Genomic DNA, 18,685 nt, shown 5'->3' with positions numbered 1-18,685 from the left:
AGACGAAAACCTCAACTAGACTAGATTTAAAAAAGGACTGCAGATTGCCTGCACGTACGGTCGAGACGAGTAAATCCAAACGTGCCTATTTTTGATCAGGCGCGCCGCGGCCACCCATGTACGCAACAATTTCCCAGCATTCTTTTCGTGCGGTCTTTTTCGCCATCTTTGCGCTAGCAGAGCAGGTAAGAATCTCATCATGTCGACAAAATGTCGAAAAATATGAAATAAATGTGCGTAATTTGTGCTCGCTGCTCGTCGTCATGTCGTCTTCGCGTTATGTGCGTACTTGGCTCTTTTGTGGACCTGATGATGGCCGAGATTGAACTCGGATTCGTCTGCTAAATGCTAGCCAGCTGCGGCTACCTCCGCCCGCCGGCTGCTCTGGTGAGGTTTTCGCCGAGCTCAGAGGCTCAAAGTCGGCTTTGGCCTGACGGCCGCCGGTCACCATATCCTGGAACGGGAGCGTGTGAGCGTTCCAGCTCGTGATTTCCTCTCATCGAGTCTGTATTGACACCAGCAGTTCGGGACACTTTGGACTCGTGACATGTGTTAAACCGACGCAGACAACTGTTAACAACATCGACATTAAAGAGAAATCCGAAGTACGGAAGATGTGCTGATGGGATCACGTGCTGGATAGTAAACGTTTGCCTGATCGCGTTTTTGCTCTTAATTGAAGTTCCTTTTAACGATCATTGGATCGTGTACTGTACATGGATGTTTTGTGAGGGATGTTTTGTTACACCTTTATCCAAAAGTTGCATTGCACAATGGAACTACAACAGTATGGCATATTTCACTGTCTAACTTTTTGATTTCCTGTGTGTGTGTGCGTGCGTGCGCGCAGGTGAGCTCTCCAAGAAAGAAAAGCGAAGATGCCAGGAAGGTAAGGCTGATTGTTGTAGTTGCTTTATAGTTAAGCTAGCAATAAAGCACGACTTCCTAAAAGTGACGATGTGTGCGGCGCTCTGTTGCAATGGCCTCTTTTTGGAAATCATATTTTGTGTTGGCCTGCCTGGGTTATGATGTTGCCTATTTAAAAAGATTGATTTTGTTGCGACCGGCAACTCACCCAACTTTGCTCGCGGTGTTCCCATCACCCGCTTTTCCAAATTCATGCAGCGTTGTACTTGGGAGTGGCTACTGAGTCCTGGTACAAAGCTGGCCCGCCGCTAAATTGTTAAAAACTGTATTTGTCAATCGCTGAATGGGACAGAAAAAAATGGTTCAATTTCCATACTTGAATTGTAAAACAGGACATTGTTTTAAATTGACAGTGCAGAAAATGAATTGTGATTCAATGACCGTCCGTGTCTGTCTCCGTGCAGGCTGTGGAGCAAGGCCATCTTTACGGGCTACAAGCGCGGCCTGCGGAACCAGCGCGAGCACACGGCGCTGCTCAAGCTGGAAGGATGTTACAGTCGCGGCGAGGTCGACTTCTATCTGGGAAAACGATGCGCTTACGTCTACAAGGCCAAAAAGTCAGATGTCTTCCTTCCTTCCTTCCTTCTTAAAGAAGTTGGGGACAGCGGGGGTGCCTTTCTGTGACTCTTCCAGTCTCTTCCGTATAAGCTGCCGATGACATTCTGGCCAATTTTGGAGGCCAATGGCGATTCCAAATGTGATATAATATATATTTTTGAAATTGATTGCATTTTGAAAATCTCACGAGTGAAATGAATCCTTTTTTGGTGCCTTCATGCTTAAAACGGCAAAGAACATTGGTCGCTTTTCCAAGACTTATTTTTTTTCCGTTTTGGTCCTTTGGCATTTGTTGAACTTGAGATTTTCAAGTCCACAAACGCATCGTAAAAGTTTGAACTTCTTGATCAATTTAAGTTGTAAGAGGCGACATCGTGAGATGAAGAAGCAAAAGCCGATTTAACGTCCAATGACGTTTGTAGCACTCGGTTTGCCGCCAAGTGACAACTTGAACATCTGCGCTGACGCTTCTTTCTTTTTTTCCTGCTCGTTTGCGTGGACGTCATTCATACTTTTGAGCTTCGGCCAATAAGAATCTTTTTGAAAATCCTGCAGCCGTCACTCTGGGGCGGTCCTCTGCAATAGGGGTGGGCCATATGACCATATTGGATGGAGTGACGAAATGTGGGCGGGGCTCACGGTCTCTCATTTCTGTGGAATCGTCGGATCGCGACGTAAAGCATTTCAGCACAATTTGACCGTCGGCTCATTTTCTGCCGCTGGCTGAGAAAGACCGCCATGCAGCCTGCCCCTATTTGACAGCCAATCGGTGTGGCCAAGTACCGCACGCACCTCGTCGCACCCCGCGTTTGCCACAAACAAGCTAGCGCGAGGCATGGCGGCAGAGGAGCGAGCTTGTTCCCAAATTCGTCGTCCATATAGAACCGTTTTGGCTTCACGGCAAAATCCAATGCGAAGTGCGAGGCGAGGATGAAGACGACTTGCGGCAACACGAGCGACTTGCGGCAACACGACCGACTTGCGGCAACGGACTGGGAGAGTCACAGAAAGGTTGACGAGTGGCTGACCTTTCAAATTCGGCCACAAACGTCAGCACAAATCCCCAAAACGGTTTCTGCGTGTGTGTCGTGTACTGACGTGCGTGCGTGCGTGTGTGTCGTGTCAGGAACACGGTGACGCCTGGCGGCAAGCCCAACAAGACGCGCGTGATCTGGGGCAAGGTGATGCGCGCCCACGGCAACAGCGGGATGGTGAGGGCAAAGTTCACCAGCAACCTGCCCGCCAAAGCCATGGGACATCGCATACGAGTGGTACGAGCGCGTCGCCGTCCCGACGGCCACCGATGAGGCTTTCCGTCCCCGTTGGGCCCTTTTGCTCACGACGGGTCGGTTTGCTTGCTTCGGTGCCGGACGGAAAACACGGCCTGGCAAAATGAATTGGACCCGCTGTCCGCATTTCACCGTCTCGCCGCCTGCCAGTGTCTGATTTGCCCTTTTTTTTGTTTTTTCTCCTCAGATGTTGTACCCTTCCCGAGTGTGAGCGACATGGCCGCCCCACAAGCTTGTTGTTTGTAAATAAACAATAAAAGTTGAGATGCTCGACGCATTCCTGTCTGCTTTTGTTGCGCAATCAAACGCTTGCCAAGTTCTTGCCATCGTTTTCAGCTTCATTTCTTCACATTTTGATTGGGATCCTGCTGCACTCAGTTAAAGTTAAGTTGTGAGCAGAAATTCATCAAAAGGAGGAAACTTAAGTTGATTCAAAAAAAAAAAATCCTGAAAAAAAAACTGGCACACCAGTAAGATGTCGTTTAAAAACATCTCAAAGTATGTAAATGCTTGCAAACAATTGATGACATTGACACGGAAGACTAATCACAATTCACAAATCTTACTGGAATCCAGTGGAAAGAGTTAAACGAAGGGAAATTAAGAAATAATACACTAAAGGAATATGCGTGTCACGTGTTTAAAGACGAAAATGTATTGAACATGACGTGAGACGTTGGCGATTTGCGCCTTCCTGAAGTCCTGTGGCGCCATCGTGAGGTGAAAGAGCGCAAGTGCGTCGTTGAATTTGAAAGCCTCTCAGTCATTAGCATGTTGGTTGCTAACCTGACATGAGCTTTTTGTCGCACAATGTGTCGCCGAAGAAGCGTCAAAAGCACGCGTTTAAAAAGAATTGCAAGCGGAAGGTAGCGAGCGTTTGCGGGTTACCGTGACGACGCCCCTTGACCTTGCCCCGCAGTGCTCTCGCGCGCCCCCTCGCGTACATGACAAACTTTTATCAGCGTGTCTCTTCTACTTCCTGTTTGGTGCCTCGTCTCCAGCCTCCAAGTGTCCCGACCCGAACGTCCCGAACACAAAACGGCAGAGTCGGAAAAGACGGACGACGGCCTGCTCGACGGAAGCGGACCGGACCGAACCAGAGCGCATGTGCGAGCCGGCGGGCAGCGCGCGGAAGCCGGCTGAGGTGAAGAAAGCAACTGAGACCGGACAACCGGGACCTTGCCATGCTAACATTGCTAAGTAATTAGCATGCTGTCAATCATCTTCAAGTCGACTTCCGTTTCTGGTTCCGCCCTTGGGTTCGGGTGTCAAGTGGACTGGAGCGCAGCCTTTGAATTCTAGTTTAAAGTTGTTTTGTTGACTTTGCCCCCCCCCCCCTTTCCCACCCCGTGGCTGAGCTAATGAGCCAATTGCTGATTAAGCTCCTGTCAATCATCTTGCCCGTGTGTCCTTTGACCAAGTCGACTTCCGGTTCTGGCTCAGTTGTGAAGTGGACTCGAGTGGAGCGTTTAGACTTTTGAGTTCCGTTTGACTTTGAAAGTGGAGTTTGAAGTTGCTTATTGAGTTTGGACCCCCGTGGCTGAGCTAATGATGCTAATGCTAATTAGTGTTCAGGCCACCACTCCGCGTTTGGACTTTTTGCTTCCCTTCCACTTGACTTTGGTTTGCTGACCTTGGTGTACCATGTCCGCGCCCGCGCCCACATCCTCGCCCGCCTCGCTGTGCTGCTGTCGCAAGTCCCCGTCCACCAGCGGGCGCTTCGTGGGGGACTCAGCCGCCTCTGCCTCCAGGGGGTCCCGGCGGCGCCTCCCCGCAGACGTGGCGTCTGCTTCCAACTTTGTGGACTTCCGACTGCGTCACTTCCACTTGGACCTGCGCATCAACTTTGCGCTGAAGGAGATGAGCGGCTGGCTGGTTCTGGACCTGCTGCCCCTGGTCGCGGGAGTCCGGACGCTGGTGCTGGACGCGCACCCGTCCCTGGCGGTGCACGCCGTCGACTGCAAGACGGGCGGCGGCGACCGAGAGCCCGCCTGCCTCGCCTTCCGCCTGGAGCCTTTTGCCGACTTTGGCTCCGCCCTCAAAATCGACCTTCCGGAACTGGTGGAGGTCGGAACGCACGTGCAGGTCACCGTCAGGTACGCCGCCACGGACGGCCCTGCGGTGAGAAGACGCATGAGAGCGCGCATGCGGACACACATGAAAAACACACGCATACATACATGATCCATAAGTGGTTGTTAACTTTGATTCTGGAGGTTTGAGCGGAGGTCAAAGGTCAAGACACACTCCACACATTTCCATTTCCAATAAAGAAGGATTTCTTGAATGCGCACACGATTCTGCTGGGGTTCGGTACCTCCGACAAGGTTGACAACCACTGTGTTAAAACACGCACACACGACACACACACACACACACACGGCTGCGTGTTGACATTTGAAGCCATTGCCAGTACTGTAACCTGCGTGTGTGTGTTCCAGATGTGGTGGCTGGATTCGGAGCTGACGTGCGGTCAAGATCGCCCTCTGGTGTTCACTCAAGGTCATTCCGTGTCCAATCGCTCCTTCTTTCCGTGCTTCGACTCTCCGGCCGTCAAGAGCACTTACACGGCGGCCATTCGTGTGAGTGACCCCCGACCTGACCTCTGACCTCTCAAATAGGATTTTGAATAACACCAAATAAAGGAGAACTAGCAAGAGTGCAGTTAAGTGAGCAAGACTTTGGACTTTTCTTCTGAAAGAGGAAGCGGCTCGCGTGTTGGCCTCATCAAGGTCACGCTGCTTTTTGCAGTCGGCACGACTCGAGTCTCGCTCGTCCCTTTGGCAAAGGCCAGCGGGCACCAACGTGCTGACCCCCCCACTCACACACACACACACACACACACAACCACCACGTGAAAAAAATAGCTGAGCAGTCTTGGGACATAGTGATTTTCCAGGAAGTGAACATTGCGACATTTGTCAAATATTGTCCCATTAAAACAGCAGCTGTAAAAGCACCTTTTTGGAAATATTTGGCTCAATTAAAAACAAAAAATCCCCAAAATCAGTTTTGTCTTTCAACAAAATGTAAGACAATTTGCTACATTTACAAATGTGTGCCAAGTTAAGTTTAAATAAATATATCAAGAAATCTATCTTCTTAGTAAGTCGCACTTTTCCCATCACTTGTGAGCTATTTTTAGAACAGATTGATGGGCTGCTCATGTTGTCCTTGGGGCTAATTAGCACCTGCTGGCGCATACACAAAGTAAACCTCGTTGTTGTGGTTTTAAGGGCAATGCAAAAGCATCTGGGGAACTCTTGGGAACTGAATCCAATTCCGCCGCGCGTGTGCGTGTGTTCATGTCAGGTTCCGGACGATGTGACGGTTCTGATGAGCGCCTCCCGTAGTTGCTACTCCAAAGCGGCGCGCGTCTTCCACTTCTCCATGGACACGCCCGTGCCCGCCTACCTGGTGGCGCTGGTGGCCGGGAACCTCCGACATGCCGACGTGGGCCCCAGGTACCCGTCTGTCCTTCCGTCCGTCCGTCCGTCCGTCCTCCCTTTGTCACGCCTTGTCCTCGTCTTGTCGTCCTTCCAGGAGCCGCGTGTGGGCCGAGCCGTGCCTGCTGTCGTGCGCCGCCAAGAAGCTAGGGGGCAGCGTGGAGCGCTGGCTGACCACAGCCGAGGGACTCTTCGGACCGTACCTGTGGGGGAGGTCGGTGGCGCCGTCACGCGATAGGTCGGGAGAAGCGTCCGGGTGGCGTCGTGGGCGGGGCAAGGCAGGGGCGCTTTGCTTATGAACAAACGGCAAATGAGCGGCAAATGTGTGAATGCGTTGACGAGTCGCACTCATAACTCAAATCGCTCGCATCTCAAAGCGTCGTTTGTCCGGTGCGGCGGCAAAAACCAGCGGGGAAAAAAATGTCAATCAATTGGCTGGCGGTTCCTTCTGGTGCGCCCGCCTTGGCCACCAGGGGGCAGTACGAGATGATTGACTTTTTTTCCGGTCGCACACACCTCCAGTGAAACGCGCACAAGCAGGTGGTACGTGAACCCGGGCCACCTGCACCGAGGGCGAGCGACGGCGTCACCCGGCCGGAGCCGTTTTTTCTTTTTTTCTTTTCATTTTCAACATGCGTCCAAATAAGAGTGATTGTCATGGAAGCAATCCCACGTGCCTTGCTGGCTGTCGTACCTGCAACTCAAGTGGGATCGAAATGACTTCACTCGGCTCATTCTACGCAGAGGATAAAAACGGCTTGCCTGGTATTTTTCCGTTGTTGTGGAAGTAAAATGGTTCGAATGACGACTCGTTCGTATCTGCTAAAAGTGGGATGGCGACAAACGTCGCCTTTGTCGCGCGGCTCGTGGTCCGAAGAGAGACAGGAAGCGGCGGTCTGCCAACGGCGTCTTGAGACGCGTTTTCGCTCACGCGCTTGTCGTGGCCGCGGCTCAGGTGCGACCTGGTGTTCCTGCCGCCGTCCTTCCCCATCGTGGCCATGGAGAACCCGTGCCTGACCTTCATCGTGGCGTCCATCCTGGAGAGCGGCGAATTCCTGCTGGTCGACGTGGTCCACGAGATCGCGCACGCCTGGTTCGGCAACGCCGTCACCAACGCCAGCTGGGAGGAGATGTGGCTCAGCGAAGGCCTGGCCACGTACGCGCAGCGCAGGATCACGCAACAGGCCTACGGTAATCGAGCGCCGGCCCACATCGTGGCACCTTCAGCCGCCTTCAGCCGTCTGCCGTCCGTCCGTCCTCAGGCGCCGCCTTCACCTGTCTGGAAAGCGCCGTTCGATTGGACGCCCTGCACAGGCAACTGCGACTGCTCGGCGACGACAACCCCGTCACTCGGCTGCAGGTCCGACTGGAGCCCGGTACGCACGCACTTATGCAAATGAGGCCTGCTATGGCATCGGCTCTATACCGACGCCATCGACACGGTAACGATGGCGCTCACGTGTCGTTTGCGTGTTTTTGTGGGCGCAGGCGTGAACCCGAGCACGTTGATGAATCTTTTTACGTACGAGAAAGGTTTCTGCTTCGTGTCCTACTTGTCGTCGTTGTGCGGTGACGTCGGACGCTTTGACGACTTCCTGCGGGTCGGTACGCACGCGCGCACGCACATACGTGCGCGCGCACACGCACTCACTCGAGGTCTTCCCGCCGACAGGACTACATCAGCGAGTTCAAGTTCGCCAGCGTGGTGGCTCAGGACTTCCTGGACTTGTACCTGGCGACCTTTCCCGAGGTGGCGTGCAACGAAGGTGCGTCGGGCGCCAATCGGGCATCGTGCCGCCGAGTGACCCCGCCCCTCGCCTCCCCGGCAGGTGCGGATTTCCAGCGGTGGCTGACGGGCTGCGGGGCGCCCCCGTACCAGCCGGACCTGTCGGCGGGGGCCGCCCTGACCCAACCGGTGCGGGAGCTGTGCCGCGCGTGGACCGGCGGCCGCCACGCGACGGAGGCGGCCGCCGTCTCGGACGTGGCGGGCTGGACCACCTTCCAGGTGGTTCTCTTTCTCGACTGCATGCTGGAGCACGCGCCGCTGACGCACGGTACGCTACGCTCTGCTACGTTATGCCGTTATGTCCGGCGGGGGGGGGGGGGGGGGGGGGGGGGCGGGGCTCACTATTTTTTAACAAAAACAAAAAGTGGGTGGTATGTGCCGCTTTGAAGACCCCTTTTTTCTTTTATCATTCAGTTTCTTAGGCCCCAATATTAGATTTGGCAGAGTCATCTTTTGTTGAATTGTAGTTATCATTCTTTAATAAATATACAAGTTTCCTTCTGTAAATGTCATTAATCATATCATTTATACATGTATTAAAGTACGGTCTCAAATGTTCTCCAATTTCTATACTGTAAATGTATAGGATGGTATGGCGAGAAACGTTTCTTGGGAGGAGCAATATGGCGGCCTCGCCGCTTCAAACGTCTTGAAGCCTATCAGCTATCCACATTAGCGCTTAGCATGATGCGTACATGACTCGTGCTTTTGTCTTTGCTCCATTGTGGGGCGTGTTTTTCCAGCTTTAACCATCTTTGTGGGGACATTTTGTTGGTCCCCACAAGTTCAGACCTCATTTGGGGGTCACGACTTGGTTTTCGAGTTCAGGTTTGAATTGGGTTAGGCTAAGAAATCATTTTTCATGCTTGGGGTTTGGAAATGCATCATGTCAATGAGATGTCCCCACCATGATACAAAGACAAGAGTGTGTGTGTGTGTGCGTTTCAGAGGTGATGTCGCATCTGCGCGCGCGCTACGCGTCGCTGTTTGACGGCCTGAACGCGGAGGTTCAAGTGCGCTGGCTGCAGCTGGTGGTCAGAAGCGCTTTCGACCCCGACCTGCCCCGACTGGTCGCCTTCCTCCAAAAACACGTCAGTAAAGCGAGCACGTGCGCGCTCGCCTTCCGGTCCCGCTGACGTGTTGTGTTTTGCGTGCAGACGTCCCGCATGTACACGGTGCCGCTGTACGAGGACCTGTCGGCGGGCGCCATGCGCGGCGTGGCCGCGGACGCCTTCCGGCAGACCCGGCGCCGGCTTCACCCCAACCTGCGGCGAACGCTGCAGCAAATCATCGCGCCGGCACAAGACAACGCGCACGTCACCGCGCAGTCGCCGGACGCCGCCGTCTCCTTACGAGACGTCAACGTGTCGGCGTGAGCGAGGCGGGTGTGGCTTTGCGTTTGTCCAAGATGGCGGCAAAAGCGCAAACAGGATCATGCGTGCGTGCGTGCGTGCGTGCGTGCGTATCAGACAGGAGACGATGACGACATGTCGGCAGTCGCCATCCCATAATGGTCCTGGTGGGCTTCCATGAAGCCGTTGCTGGCGACGTGCTCGCCGAATGTCGCTCAAGTCCAAACTTTGATTTTGTGCAAATAATAAAAAAAAGAAGACTCAAGCATCGTGTTGCCGTCTTGTGGTCCTTTGACCCACTTGTGACGTGCACGTGCACGCACGCACGTGCACGCGCGCCCTCCGCCCGCCTGCGGGCACTCGGTCCAAGCGAGCGCGTCTTCCGCTCTAGTAAATCTCTTCAATCTCGTCCGCTGCGCTCCCATTGGCCGCCGGCAGTCATGTGACCTCAGCACTTTTTGTCCCCCGCGTGAAACGCCACGTCGAGTTTGAAAGCGTCTCAAATGTTGATGCGCGTCGGACCGAGCGATGGGATGGCGGCTCGCTCGTCACGTGACCCGCACATCTGCCTGCGTGTGTGCGTGAGTGTCATTTTGGCTTCAGTTTAGTTGAGCGCATGTTTGTGTGTGTGTGTACGCTTTAGACGTAAGCGAGTTCCAAGAGCGGGTATCGGTGCCAAGGTATCGACGCTCGCCAGCGTCTTGTGGCTCTTTTATAATCCGGAACTTCAAAGAAGAAGAAACGCTGAAGGTAAAATGGGATCAAATCCTCTGTTGACACTTTTTGGGGCAGGATATTTTTTCTATCAAAAACAAGTTCTCGTGGTATCGATACTTGGTATCAGCATCAGTGACTGCTCAAGAGTTGAGTACTAGTATCGGTCTGGAAAAGTGGTATCGGGTATCATGTGCATGTTTTTGTCTCCAAATGAGCATCTTGTGGATGTCACTTAAAATGTTGTGTGTGTCCAACGAGCAGAGGCGGCGGACTGGTTGCCACGGCAACAGCAGCATTCAAACGGGATGGAGAGGCCGCGAGACGTACGGCAACTTGTCAAGTATTGATTGATGGATGTCATGAACTGATGTGATGATTGTGTGTGTGTGCGTGTGCGTGTGTCAGCGCGAGTCCGTCAGCAGCACGAGCGACTCGTCGATGTCAATCAACGTTGTGAGCGTCACTTTGGACGTGGGTGAGTGCGCGCGCGCGCGCGCGTGTCATTCAGTCGCAATTAAGTCGCGTGACTTCACCAGGGCCGGACTGGCAAAAAACAAAACATCAGCCCTGGCATTTTGAGCCGGCCCGGTTCTTGCCTAACATGGAGATGTGCCAACGAGGTTTATTGACGACGTTTGAGTTTGCTATCAATATTTGAAATGGATTCTCGGACCGCTCCTTGTAAATTGTGGTCAAATGTTGGACAATAACCATTACAAAGCACCGCGTCGGCGCCATGAGGCCGGCCCAGCGGGCATCTGCCCTCAATGCCAGATGGCCAGTCCAGCCCTGGACTTCACACAAATTGATTGATTGATTGATGGATTGAATCATACAAATGATGACGCCAGCCCCAGCGAAGCGTAAATGACGTCCATATTTGTAGCGCTCGCTCTCCAAATTGGACACGCCCCCGTTCATATGCACGTTCTCATATACACAAAGGTTATTTGAATAACATTGAAAAAAAACGTTTTCAGAAAATAAAAATGCTGTCAAGAAGTCGAAAAGGGGAGCTTGTATTGAAAAATAAAATACAGACTTAAAAAAAAAAAAAGTTTTCTTTCAGCATATTTTGTTGTATTCTGATGTCTTTTTCAATGCCAATTGTTTGCACTCTTTTTCGAGGGGGGGGGGGGCTTTGAGAGAAGAGAGAGCGCCCTCTGTTGGCTAAAGGTAAAACTCATGGATACAGGTTCAACTCCGAAACCATCTGTGAGCCACAAATGTGGTTTTATATGATGTGACTTGTTTGAAATTCTTTTAAGCGTCATGCTAACTTAGCTAACGTGTTAACTGCTTTACTACAGAAACATTAACTTTGACGCCACAAAGTTAAATGTAGAAAAAACACCGATTTACAGGCGCTTTGGGAGAAAACCTGCGACACAAAAAAGAGTTTTTTTTTTAATCTGCAGATTGAAAAAGACGTCATAATACAAAAAATATGCTTCAAGAAAATTGTGTCGTCTGTATTTTATTTTTCAATACAAGCTTTTGCAATGCCGATACTTGTTTCAATGTCAACAACACATTTCAATACCAAGTCTTATTATAATGTCAGCGTTGTGGCTCACAAAACATTTCAAACAATTCAACTCAATGAAATGAAATCATTTTTGAAGAAATAAAAGCAAACTTGCCCTGAAAACCAACTGATCCACTCAAAACCAAATCAAATGAAAACCCAAAACTATTTAACGCTCATTGCAGGATGTGACTGCGTTTCCTGCCTGAATGTGCACGCGTGTGTGTGTGCGCGCGCGCGTGTGTGTGTGCAGAGAAGTGCGACTTTCTGGGCATGAGCGTGTTTGAAAGTCAGGAGCAAGATGGCGGCGTGTGCGTGGGATCCATCATGGAGGACGGCGCCGTGGCGGCCGACGGACGCGTCCGCACCGGCGACGTCCTGATACGGGTGAAGCGAAAACCGCCGCCACGTCACGTCACGCACGTCACGTCACGTCACGTCACGTCACACACTCCGTCCCGCCCGCCCGACTCATACTAACTTTCACAATAATACACCACTCATTTGGAACAAATAGCAAACTTGTACGTACGTGCTTGTTGCTGCAGCTAGTTTAGCATTAGCACGCACAATGACGTCACCTGATGATGTCATCGGCAGGTGAACGAGGTGAGCCTGGAGAAGGCGAGCAGCTCGCTGGCCGTGCGGGTCCTCAGAGACGCCGTCCGGACGCCAGGGTGAGGCCTCCTAGCATCTTAGCTTAGCATCTGGCATAGCCGTGGGTGGGTGCGTGCGTGCGGGCGTGCGTGCGGGCGGGCTTGGAAATGCATTATGGCAATGAGATGGCTCCACAAAGATAGTGAAACAGATGTGTGTATGTGTTTGGGTGTGGTTTTGTCTTTGTTACATTGTGGGACACGTACACGCGTGTCTTTCCAGGTTTAACTACCATTGTGGGGACCGACATTTTGCTAGGCCCCACAAGTTCAGATTTTGAGGGTCAAGACTTGGTTTTAGAGTTTAGGTTTGAATTGGGTTGCGGTTAGGAAATGTCAAGTCAATGAGATGTCCCCACAATCATACAAAGACAAGTGTGCGTGTGTGTGTGGGGGGGGGGTATCATTGTGCAGATTCGGTGTCCTTGTAGGGACATTTTGGTGGTCCGCATGAGTCCAAACCTCTTTTTGAGGGTCAAAACTTGGTTTTAGAGTTTAGGTTTGAATTGGTAAGGGTCTTGGAAATGCATTATGGCAATGAGATGTCCCCACTACATATGTAAACCCAACATGCGTGCGTGTGTGTGTGTGCGTGTGCGCGCGCGCGCAGTCCGCTGTCGCTGACGTTGTTGCGGTTTTGGGAGCCGCCACCCGACGGCGGTTTCACCTTGCCAAGAGGTGAGTGAGGACAAACGCAGACAACAACAAAAGAAGCCCACTCCTTGTTGGCCAGTCGCATTTTGATTGACGCGCACGTACGCCGTCCCACAGGCGAGCCGGTGCGTCCCATCGACCCCGCCTCCTGGGTGTCCCACACGGCGGCCGTGACGGGGAAGCTCCTCCCACCTTACGGTAACACGCCCCCTCATGACGTCACTCGGTCGGTCGACGACATCGTGCCCATCGCTCCGCGTGCGCGTTCAGGTGACGACGAACTTCTGAGCGTGGACGGCGACATGGCGACGGTGGTCACGGCGATGATGAGGGCCGGTTCGGGCGTGGCGGTTCGCAACCGGATGTGGCTCAAGGTGGTCATCCCCGACGCCTTCACGGGTACGACGCACGTTACGCGCGTTTGTTTGCGTTGCGCTCGTACAAGCGGCGGCGTTTGTCGTTCACTCAGGCGGCGACGCGGTCGGCTGGTTGCGTCGGAACGTGGCGGGCGCGGCCAAGCGCGGCGACGCTCGCCGTTACGCCGCCGACCTGCTGGAGCGCGGCTTCATCCGACACGCCGTCAACGCCCGAGCGCACAAACGCTTCTCAGCCAAGCGCTACTACGTGGTCGGAGGTGAGTCGATCGTCGGCCGGCCGCGCGGCCGCCTGCGCTTCCGCTCGCCACCGCCGGGTGGCGCCGCTGACTTGTCCTCTGTCGCAGACCTCAGCCAGATCACGCCGGTGGGCCGCCGTGACGGGGGCGGAGCAGCCCACCTCTGGACCGCCTCTTCGGCCGACTGTCTTGACCGCCGCCGCCAGTCTGACCACAGGGACCTCCGTGACCACCGGGACCAGTCTGACCAGTCTGACCAGTCTGACCAGTCTGGCCAGTCTGGCCAGTCTGACTTTTGAGAGCGGCAACCATGTAACGTCAGATTGCTGTTGTTTTTTTGAATGGTTTTATTGAACATACAAACATAAGAAAACGCATTACAAGTCTAAAATATAAACGGAAGCAAAAAAGAAAACAAGAATAGGAAGAAAGAAACGAGTTTATATGTTGAAAAGGGTTCGAAGGAAGTTCAAAACGGATCTTGTCCTCATTCCTTTGATGACAGCATCTAAACATTTGTCAAGATGTTTTTTATGACTCGAAATAAGCGACTGTGATGGTGAACGTGACCTGCTGCTGCTGTTTACAGTGAAAAGAAGGGGAGGAGTCAGTCACGTATAGTAAAGTTAGCGCTATTGATAGACGGATGTATTGTTGTTGTTTTGACCGCATCAAAAACGTTTACAGTGAAAAGGTGCGAGCCCTCAGGTGCCACCAAAGGTTTACTACATTCCTAGATTGATACATGTATTTTGTATTACTTTTTCCTTTTGTATCTTGCACAAACATTGTGCATAGTTTGAAAACATTTTGGAGTTGTTGATCATGTCAGTTTCCACAAATTGCACTAAACTGTTGCATTGTACTTCAGATTTGTTGTTTTGTTGCTATTTATCGTGTGGTGTGCTATTAGATATCGATCGATAGCTAGGTTGTCGGAGGCTGCAATCTACACTTTGGCCGATAGGGCACCAGATGACCTCAGGCCGGCCCTGATTGCAGTTGCAAATTTCCCTAACTTCCCGTTTTTCTGTTGTTTATTTGACGCTGTAAATGTTCCATCGGGAGCAAATTGTGCTTTTGTTGTTTTTGACAAAGTTGACATTTTCACAGAAGCATTTCTTGAATGGACTTGCGATGATTTCCACTGAATGTTGACACGTTCCATTGTGACCTTTGGGCACGTCGTGCGTGCGTGCGTGCGTGCGTGCGTCAGCCTTTTCTTACTCGGTCACTCTTGGTCACGACTTCCCTTTTCGGACTTCTTTCTACTGATCTGTTCGACTTTCATTCTGTCCTCGTCTGCTAAAGTTTTGTTGTTGTTTTTGGTCATGTTTGACTTCAATAAAAATCGTAGAAAACTTGTAACAGTATCGTCCATATATCAAGTAAGCAGACTCAAACGTATCATTTGTTGCCAACAGTTCATAATGAATAATGTAACTCGTGAGACTTGATCAGTTCATGTAACGAGTGTGAAACTTTTCGAGAGTATTTCAGCGTTCGTCTCGTTACAAGTATTGCGCAATCAAAGAGAAATCTCCGAACAGAATAATTGGGCGATGAGAAACTGATCAAAGAAGTGATTTGTGGATTCTTTTTTTTTCGTTTTCCATCGAGAGGATCATGAAGAGGAATTTGGATAGAAACGAGTCGCATTTAAGGCTGCAAATGATGAATGTTTTGTTGTGCACTGTTTGTTTTTTTGCCCGCCCTGGCAAACTTAGCTTTTGTCCTTCAGTGCAGCAGGGGGCGCCAGCGGCTCGCGCTCTGACCGGAAGTTAGCGCTCAGCCGCCGGCCGCCATCTTGAGTGAGGGAGGCGGAAGGTGGGAGGAGGAGACGATGGCGCGCCGCCGCCCGGTGCGCTCGTCACGGTTGGCGGGAAGAATCCACGAAGCGTAAGAACAAACCAACAACATTTTCACCTCGTTATAATTTCCATTATTGTTTTTCTCAGTCGTCGTCGTCCTCGTGCGAGCTCGTTCCCGCCGGCTGCGCGCGCGCACGCGCGCCTCTTACTGCAAGGCTGCGGCGGTGACGTCACGGGCCAGCTAGCAAGCGAGGCGTTTGATCGAGCTCAGTTCGACGAGTTCACTTTTCGCATCCTGCCAAGGCCAACCACTTCTTTATAACGACTTGCACTTTTCATTCGCCACGTCGGAAACGGGAGGATTGGGACCAGTCCAAAGGACACTTGCGGGGATCAATGACGTCATGTTGGTGTTCTTTCTACTGACTTGGGAACCGGACGTGATAATATCAAGTTCAACATTTGCATTTGCTCAATCAAAGCTTGCTAGCAGTTGCTGTGGTTGGTCCGGTCCGGTCCATGTTCTTAACCGTCACAGATACGATCATCTGGAACGCAAAGTCCACAATTCCATTCTGTTGAGTCCTCGGGCCACTTCCGGATATGGACGATGTCCTTTTAATTGCCTCATCAAATGGCAAGTGAAGATGTTAATGTGTTGAAGTGAAGGAACCTTCAACTGGAATTGGGACCAATCGGAACCGACGCAAATCAATTGGAGATAAGATGGCAGCCAGCAACGAACCATTGCTTTAACAATCGACCACTTCGTTTTTGGACTTCTCAATGATTTGGGTGAAAAAAGCAACATGTTGAGAACAATTCACTTCCTGGTTTGGTTTGTGGAAAAGGCTTTTTTCCCCTCAAAGTAAAAGCAAATGTTTGAAAATGGATTGTCGCGCTCAACAAGTCAACTCGACGTTGTGCCTTTTGTGTTTTTTCTTGGTGTTGGCGCGCTCGCTCGAGGGGCAGCCATGTTGAATGTCCAGCAGGAAGCAAGCGGGCCGCCTTCCTGTCGCTCTCCGGGACGTGGATGAAGACGCCGCGTTGGCAGGAAGCCGTGACGAGACGAGCGCCGCGCTGCTGCTCCGTGGTTTTTTTAGGTTTTGATTTTTGTGAGCTGGATGAGAAAATCGAAACCTAAAGAAAAAATGGCGCAGAAGGCAACGGGCGTCGTCCTCCGTGTTGGCTTTTCTTCTTCTGCGGTGCGACAAGCATTCCGTCCGCCTCTTTTGTGACCTCCTAAAAGTCGGTGTCCAGCGTCCGCAAAGCTGACGTGTTTGTCAACTGGCGGCGAGCGGGCGGGCGAGGAGGTCAAAGGTCGGCTCGCTCAGTCTGGTGAGAAAAGTAACAGACGTGCTCGATGACCTCACTTGCAAACGTCTCCGTGGCAACCGGGCATACGCTGCCTTTCACACATGCGTGTGTGTGGTCATTAAATGTTCATCCTTCAGCCGATTGAAAGTCGCTGCCAGCCCGACGGCACTCGAGGGGGGGGGGGTCCGGTCCGGTCCGTTTCCTCCTCCTGGCAGCCATTTGCAAGCTAACTGTTGCCAAGCCGCAATTAACAAGATGCGTTTGCAGCGGCTGAAATGTTCAGCGTTCCATTGGATCAATATTGAATTTCATTTGAAAATCAATTCAATTATTGACAGTGAAGAAAATGTTGTCAAGTCATAAACTTTGAACGTGAAAATGTCTTTTGAGCGAGCGTTGTGCGTCCCGAATGAAATGTCCCCATTTGCAACCAGTCTTGTGAAAATGTTGCTGGTTCCAAGAATCCGTCTGGCGACGTGTGTGAAGTCGTCGCAACGCACCAGAGGGATGTGTGACGCGGCCGCCATTTTGCTTTCCCGCAACAACAACAACAACAACAACAACAGCAGCAGCAGCAGAACGCGCGAGGACTCGGATGCTTCACGACAAAATGCACACGTGGAAAGGATGCACTTTGATATGAAGCGCTTTTTGGCTTGACTGGATTTCAGGGGCCGGCCGCCATTTTGTGTTGCATTGAATAAAATTGTAAAAGTTCAGCTTGTTTGTGACCAAATCTTGTTGCTGACATTTGTGTTGACCTGCCATAAAATGTGTCTATTTATCTCTGGAATGTCTTACAATTTGAAAACGCGACCTTCAAAATGTACACTTGGAAGTGGCATGAAAACAAAAAACGGAGCTTCGAACAAAAGCGTCGTCAGCGTGTGACGTGAAAATGGCTTGTGTGTGCGATTAATTAAATAAATTCATTTTTAAAAAGTTCCCAATTGTAACGGGTCTTTGCACAAATCCACTCCTTCATTTCCTGTCTTTCATGATTGGACAAGCTGATGAATCCAGGTGTGCCTGACTTTAGTCACCATGACGTCAGGCACACCTGGATTCATCAGCTTGTCCAATCAGGAAAGACAGGAAATGAAGGAGTGCATTTGGGCGATTATGGGCCTGTTGATGGCGATGTTCAGCATTTTGCTGTTTGTAAAAAATATATATATTTTTTTTAAACTGCAGCCGAGCAAGCAATGAAATCGTGTCCTCATTTGGAGACGTTGGTTACTTTTTTTTTCAAGAATAATGTGTGAAAGATTCCATTTTTGATGATATTGACGTTTTGTCAGACTTGAGAAACCTTTTCTCGTTGAAACGTTTGCTGCTTATAGCATGTAAGCTGCCTGCACTTGTGGTTACAATTTGGAAACTTTTGGATGATAATAATCGCTATCAGCTTCAAAAATGTTGAACTGGGCCGCTTGAAGCCACTTGGCCACGCCAAAGTGCCACTGGCGTCTTTTGGCCAACAAATTCGGTTTTGATGTCCACCAAAATCCCTCCAAACTGGCCACAAACGTAAACGCACTGCGTTGCGTGTTTGTGTGACCTTTGCCGATCGAACCCTGGGCCTGATTCCCAGAACGCCTGGTGTGTGTGTTTTTTTTGTCAATGGTCAAACTGGGGCCGGTTCTGGCCCGTCGCATGGGTCCAATCCGACCCGTGGGGAAAGAACAAAGCCGTTGACTGCAATTTGGCAATCAAAGCAACTGCCATTGCTCATGTAGTCCACTGGAGGGCGCACTTGAGTGACAAGCCAGTCCAAGTGGACCGGGCGCTCCTCCCCACATTTTCTTGACAAGTTTCAGGCCCGCTTCTGGCCCACCTTGGCGCTGTCAACAGTCCACTTGTGGAAAATGTCCAACTCTTTCAAGAGAGACAAAATGTCCGTCAGCAGCTTCAGTTGAGCTTGAGACGAGCTGGGAGCCTCTTTTGCTCTTTTGCACCTTTGTTCATGCAACTTCCGCAATTTGGATGGCGAGAGGACGGACGGCAGCCGGCAGGGAAATCCGCGTCATT

The 18,685-nt window shown here is 51.4% G+C and overlaps 3 protein-coding genes across 6 annotated transcripts; all 3 read left to right on the top strand.

Annotated features, from left to right (window-relative positions):
* The first annotated feature begins 88 nt into the window (after positions 1-88).
* rpl35a (ribosomal protein L35a) lies at positions 89-3,051 on the top strand. The gene is made up of 5 exons (XM_086080020.1): positions 89-185; positions 851-889; positions 1,332-1,484; positions 2,612-2,756; positions 2,962-3,051. Exons 2-5 carry the CDS (start codon positions 879-881, stop codon positions 2,983-2,985), a joined length of 333 nt encoding a protein of 110 aa, XP_085936146.1. The 5' UTR covers positions 89-185; positions 851-878; the 3' UTR covers positions 2,986-3,051.
* Positions 3,052-3,628: 577 nt separating this feature from the next.
* On the top strand, positions 3,629-9,623 carry rnpepl1 (arginyl aminopeptidase like 1). 4 transcript variants are annotated; one of them, XR_015095518.1, is made up of 11 exons: positions 3,630-4,895; positions 5,216-5,356; positions 6,087-6,238; positions 6,318-6,434; positions 7,176-7,411; positions 7,483-7,596; positions 7,709-7,825; positions 7,893-7,986; positions 8,050-8,274; positions 8,955-9,097; positions 9,164-9,309. XR_015095518.1 is itself a non-coding variant. In XM_086080002.1 (11 exons), exons 1-11 carry the CDS (start codon positions 4,419-4,421, stop codon positions 9,380-9,382), a joined length of 2,031 nt encoding a protein of 676 aa, XP_085936128.1. In that variant the 5' UTR covers positions 3,631-4,418; the 3' UTR covers positions 9,383-9,623. The 4 variants fall into 4 exon arrangements, 3 of the variants coding, with proteins under 3 accessions (XP_085936127.1, XP_085936129.1, XP_085936128.1); XM_086080002.1 differs by having other exon boundaries at positions 3,631-4,895; positions 7,709-7,821; positions 9,164-9,623; XM_086080001.1 differs by having other exon boundaries at positions 3,629-4,895; positions 7,709-7,821; positions 7,893-8,274; positions 9,164-9,623.
* Positions 9,517-14,894, top strand: LOC147171744 (segment polarity protein dishevelled homolog DVL-3-like). Its single transcript, XM_086079796.1, has 10 exons — positions 9,517-9,577; positions 9,972-10,108; positions 10,481-10,550; positions 11,857-11,990; positions 12,204-12,280; positions 12,870-12,937; positions 13,031-13,111; positions 13,184-13,312; positions 13,383-13,547; positions 13,635-14,894. Exons 1-10 carry the CDS (start codon positions 9,517-9,519, stop codon positions 13,823-13,825), a joined length of 1,113 nt encoding a protein of 370 aa, XP_085935922.1. The 3' UTR covers positions 13,826-14,894.
* The last annotated feature ends 3,791 nt before the right edge of the window (positions 14,895-18,685 follow it).

The sequence above is a fragment of the Leptonotus elevatus genome, chromosome 7 (genome assembly GCF_054856555.1).
Source record: "Leptonotus elevatus isolate MCC_2025b chromosome 7, RoL_Lele_1.0, whole genome shotgun sequence".
Lineage (NCBI taxonomy): Eukaryota > Metazoa > Chordata > Actinopteri > Syngnathiformes > Syngnathidae > Leptonotus > Leptonotus elevatus.
This window is presented reverse-complemented; position numbering and strand designations above follow the sequence as displayed.

Excerpts from the sequence above, each read along its gene's own strand:
- rnpepl1 (XM_086080001.1), top strand. The coding sequence starts at position 4,419 with ATGTCCGCGCCCGCGCCCACATCCTCGCCCGCCTCGCTGTGCTGCTGT. Across the intron at positions 6,435-7,175 it reads GGACCGTACCTGTGGGGGAG|GTGCGACCTGGTGTTCCTGC; the intron begins GTCGGTGGCGCC and ends GCCGCGGCTCAG. Across the intron at positions 7,597-7,708 it reads GCAGGTCCGACTGGAGCCCG|GCGTGAACCCGAGCACGTTG; the intron begins GTACGCACGCAC and ends TTGTGGGCGCAG.
- LOC147171744 (XM_086079796.1), top strand. The coding sequence starts at position 9,517 with ATGGTCCTGGTGGGCTTCCATGAAGCCGTTGCTGGCGACGTGCTCGCC. Across the intron at positions 10,551-11,856 it reads GAGCGTCACTTTGGACGTGG|AGAAGTGCGACTTTCTGGGC; the intron begins GTGAGTGCGCGC and ends GTGTGTGTGCAG. Across the intron at positions 13,112-13,183 it reads GAAGCTCCTCCCACCTTACG|GTGACGACGAACTTCTGAGC; the intron begins GTAACACGCCCC and ends GTGCGCGTTCAG.
- rpl35a (XM_086080020.1), top strand. Across the intron at positions 1,485-2,611 it reads TACGTCTACAAGGCCAAAAA|GAACACGGTGACGCCTGGCG; the intron begins GTCAGATGTCTT and ends GTGTCGTGTCAG. Across the intron at positions 2,757-2,961 it reads TGGGACATCGCATACGAGTG|ATGTTGTACCCTTCCCGAGT; the intron begins GTACGAGCGCGT and ends TTTTCTCCTCAG.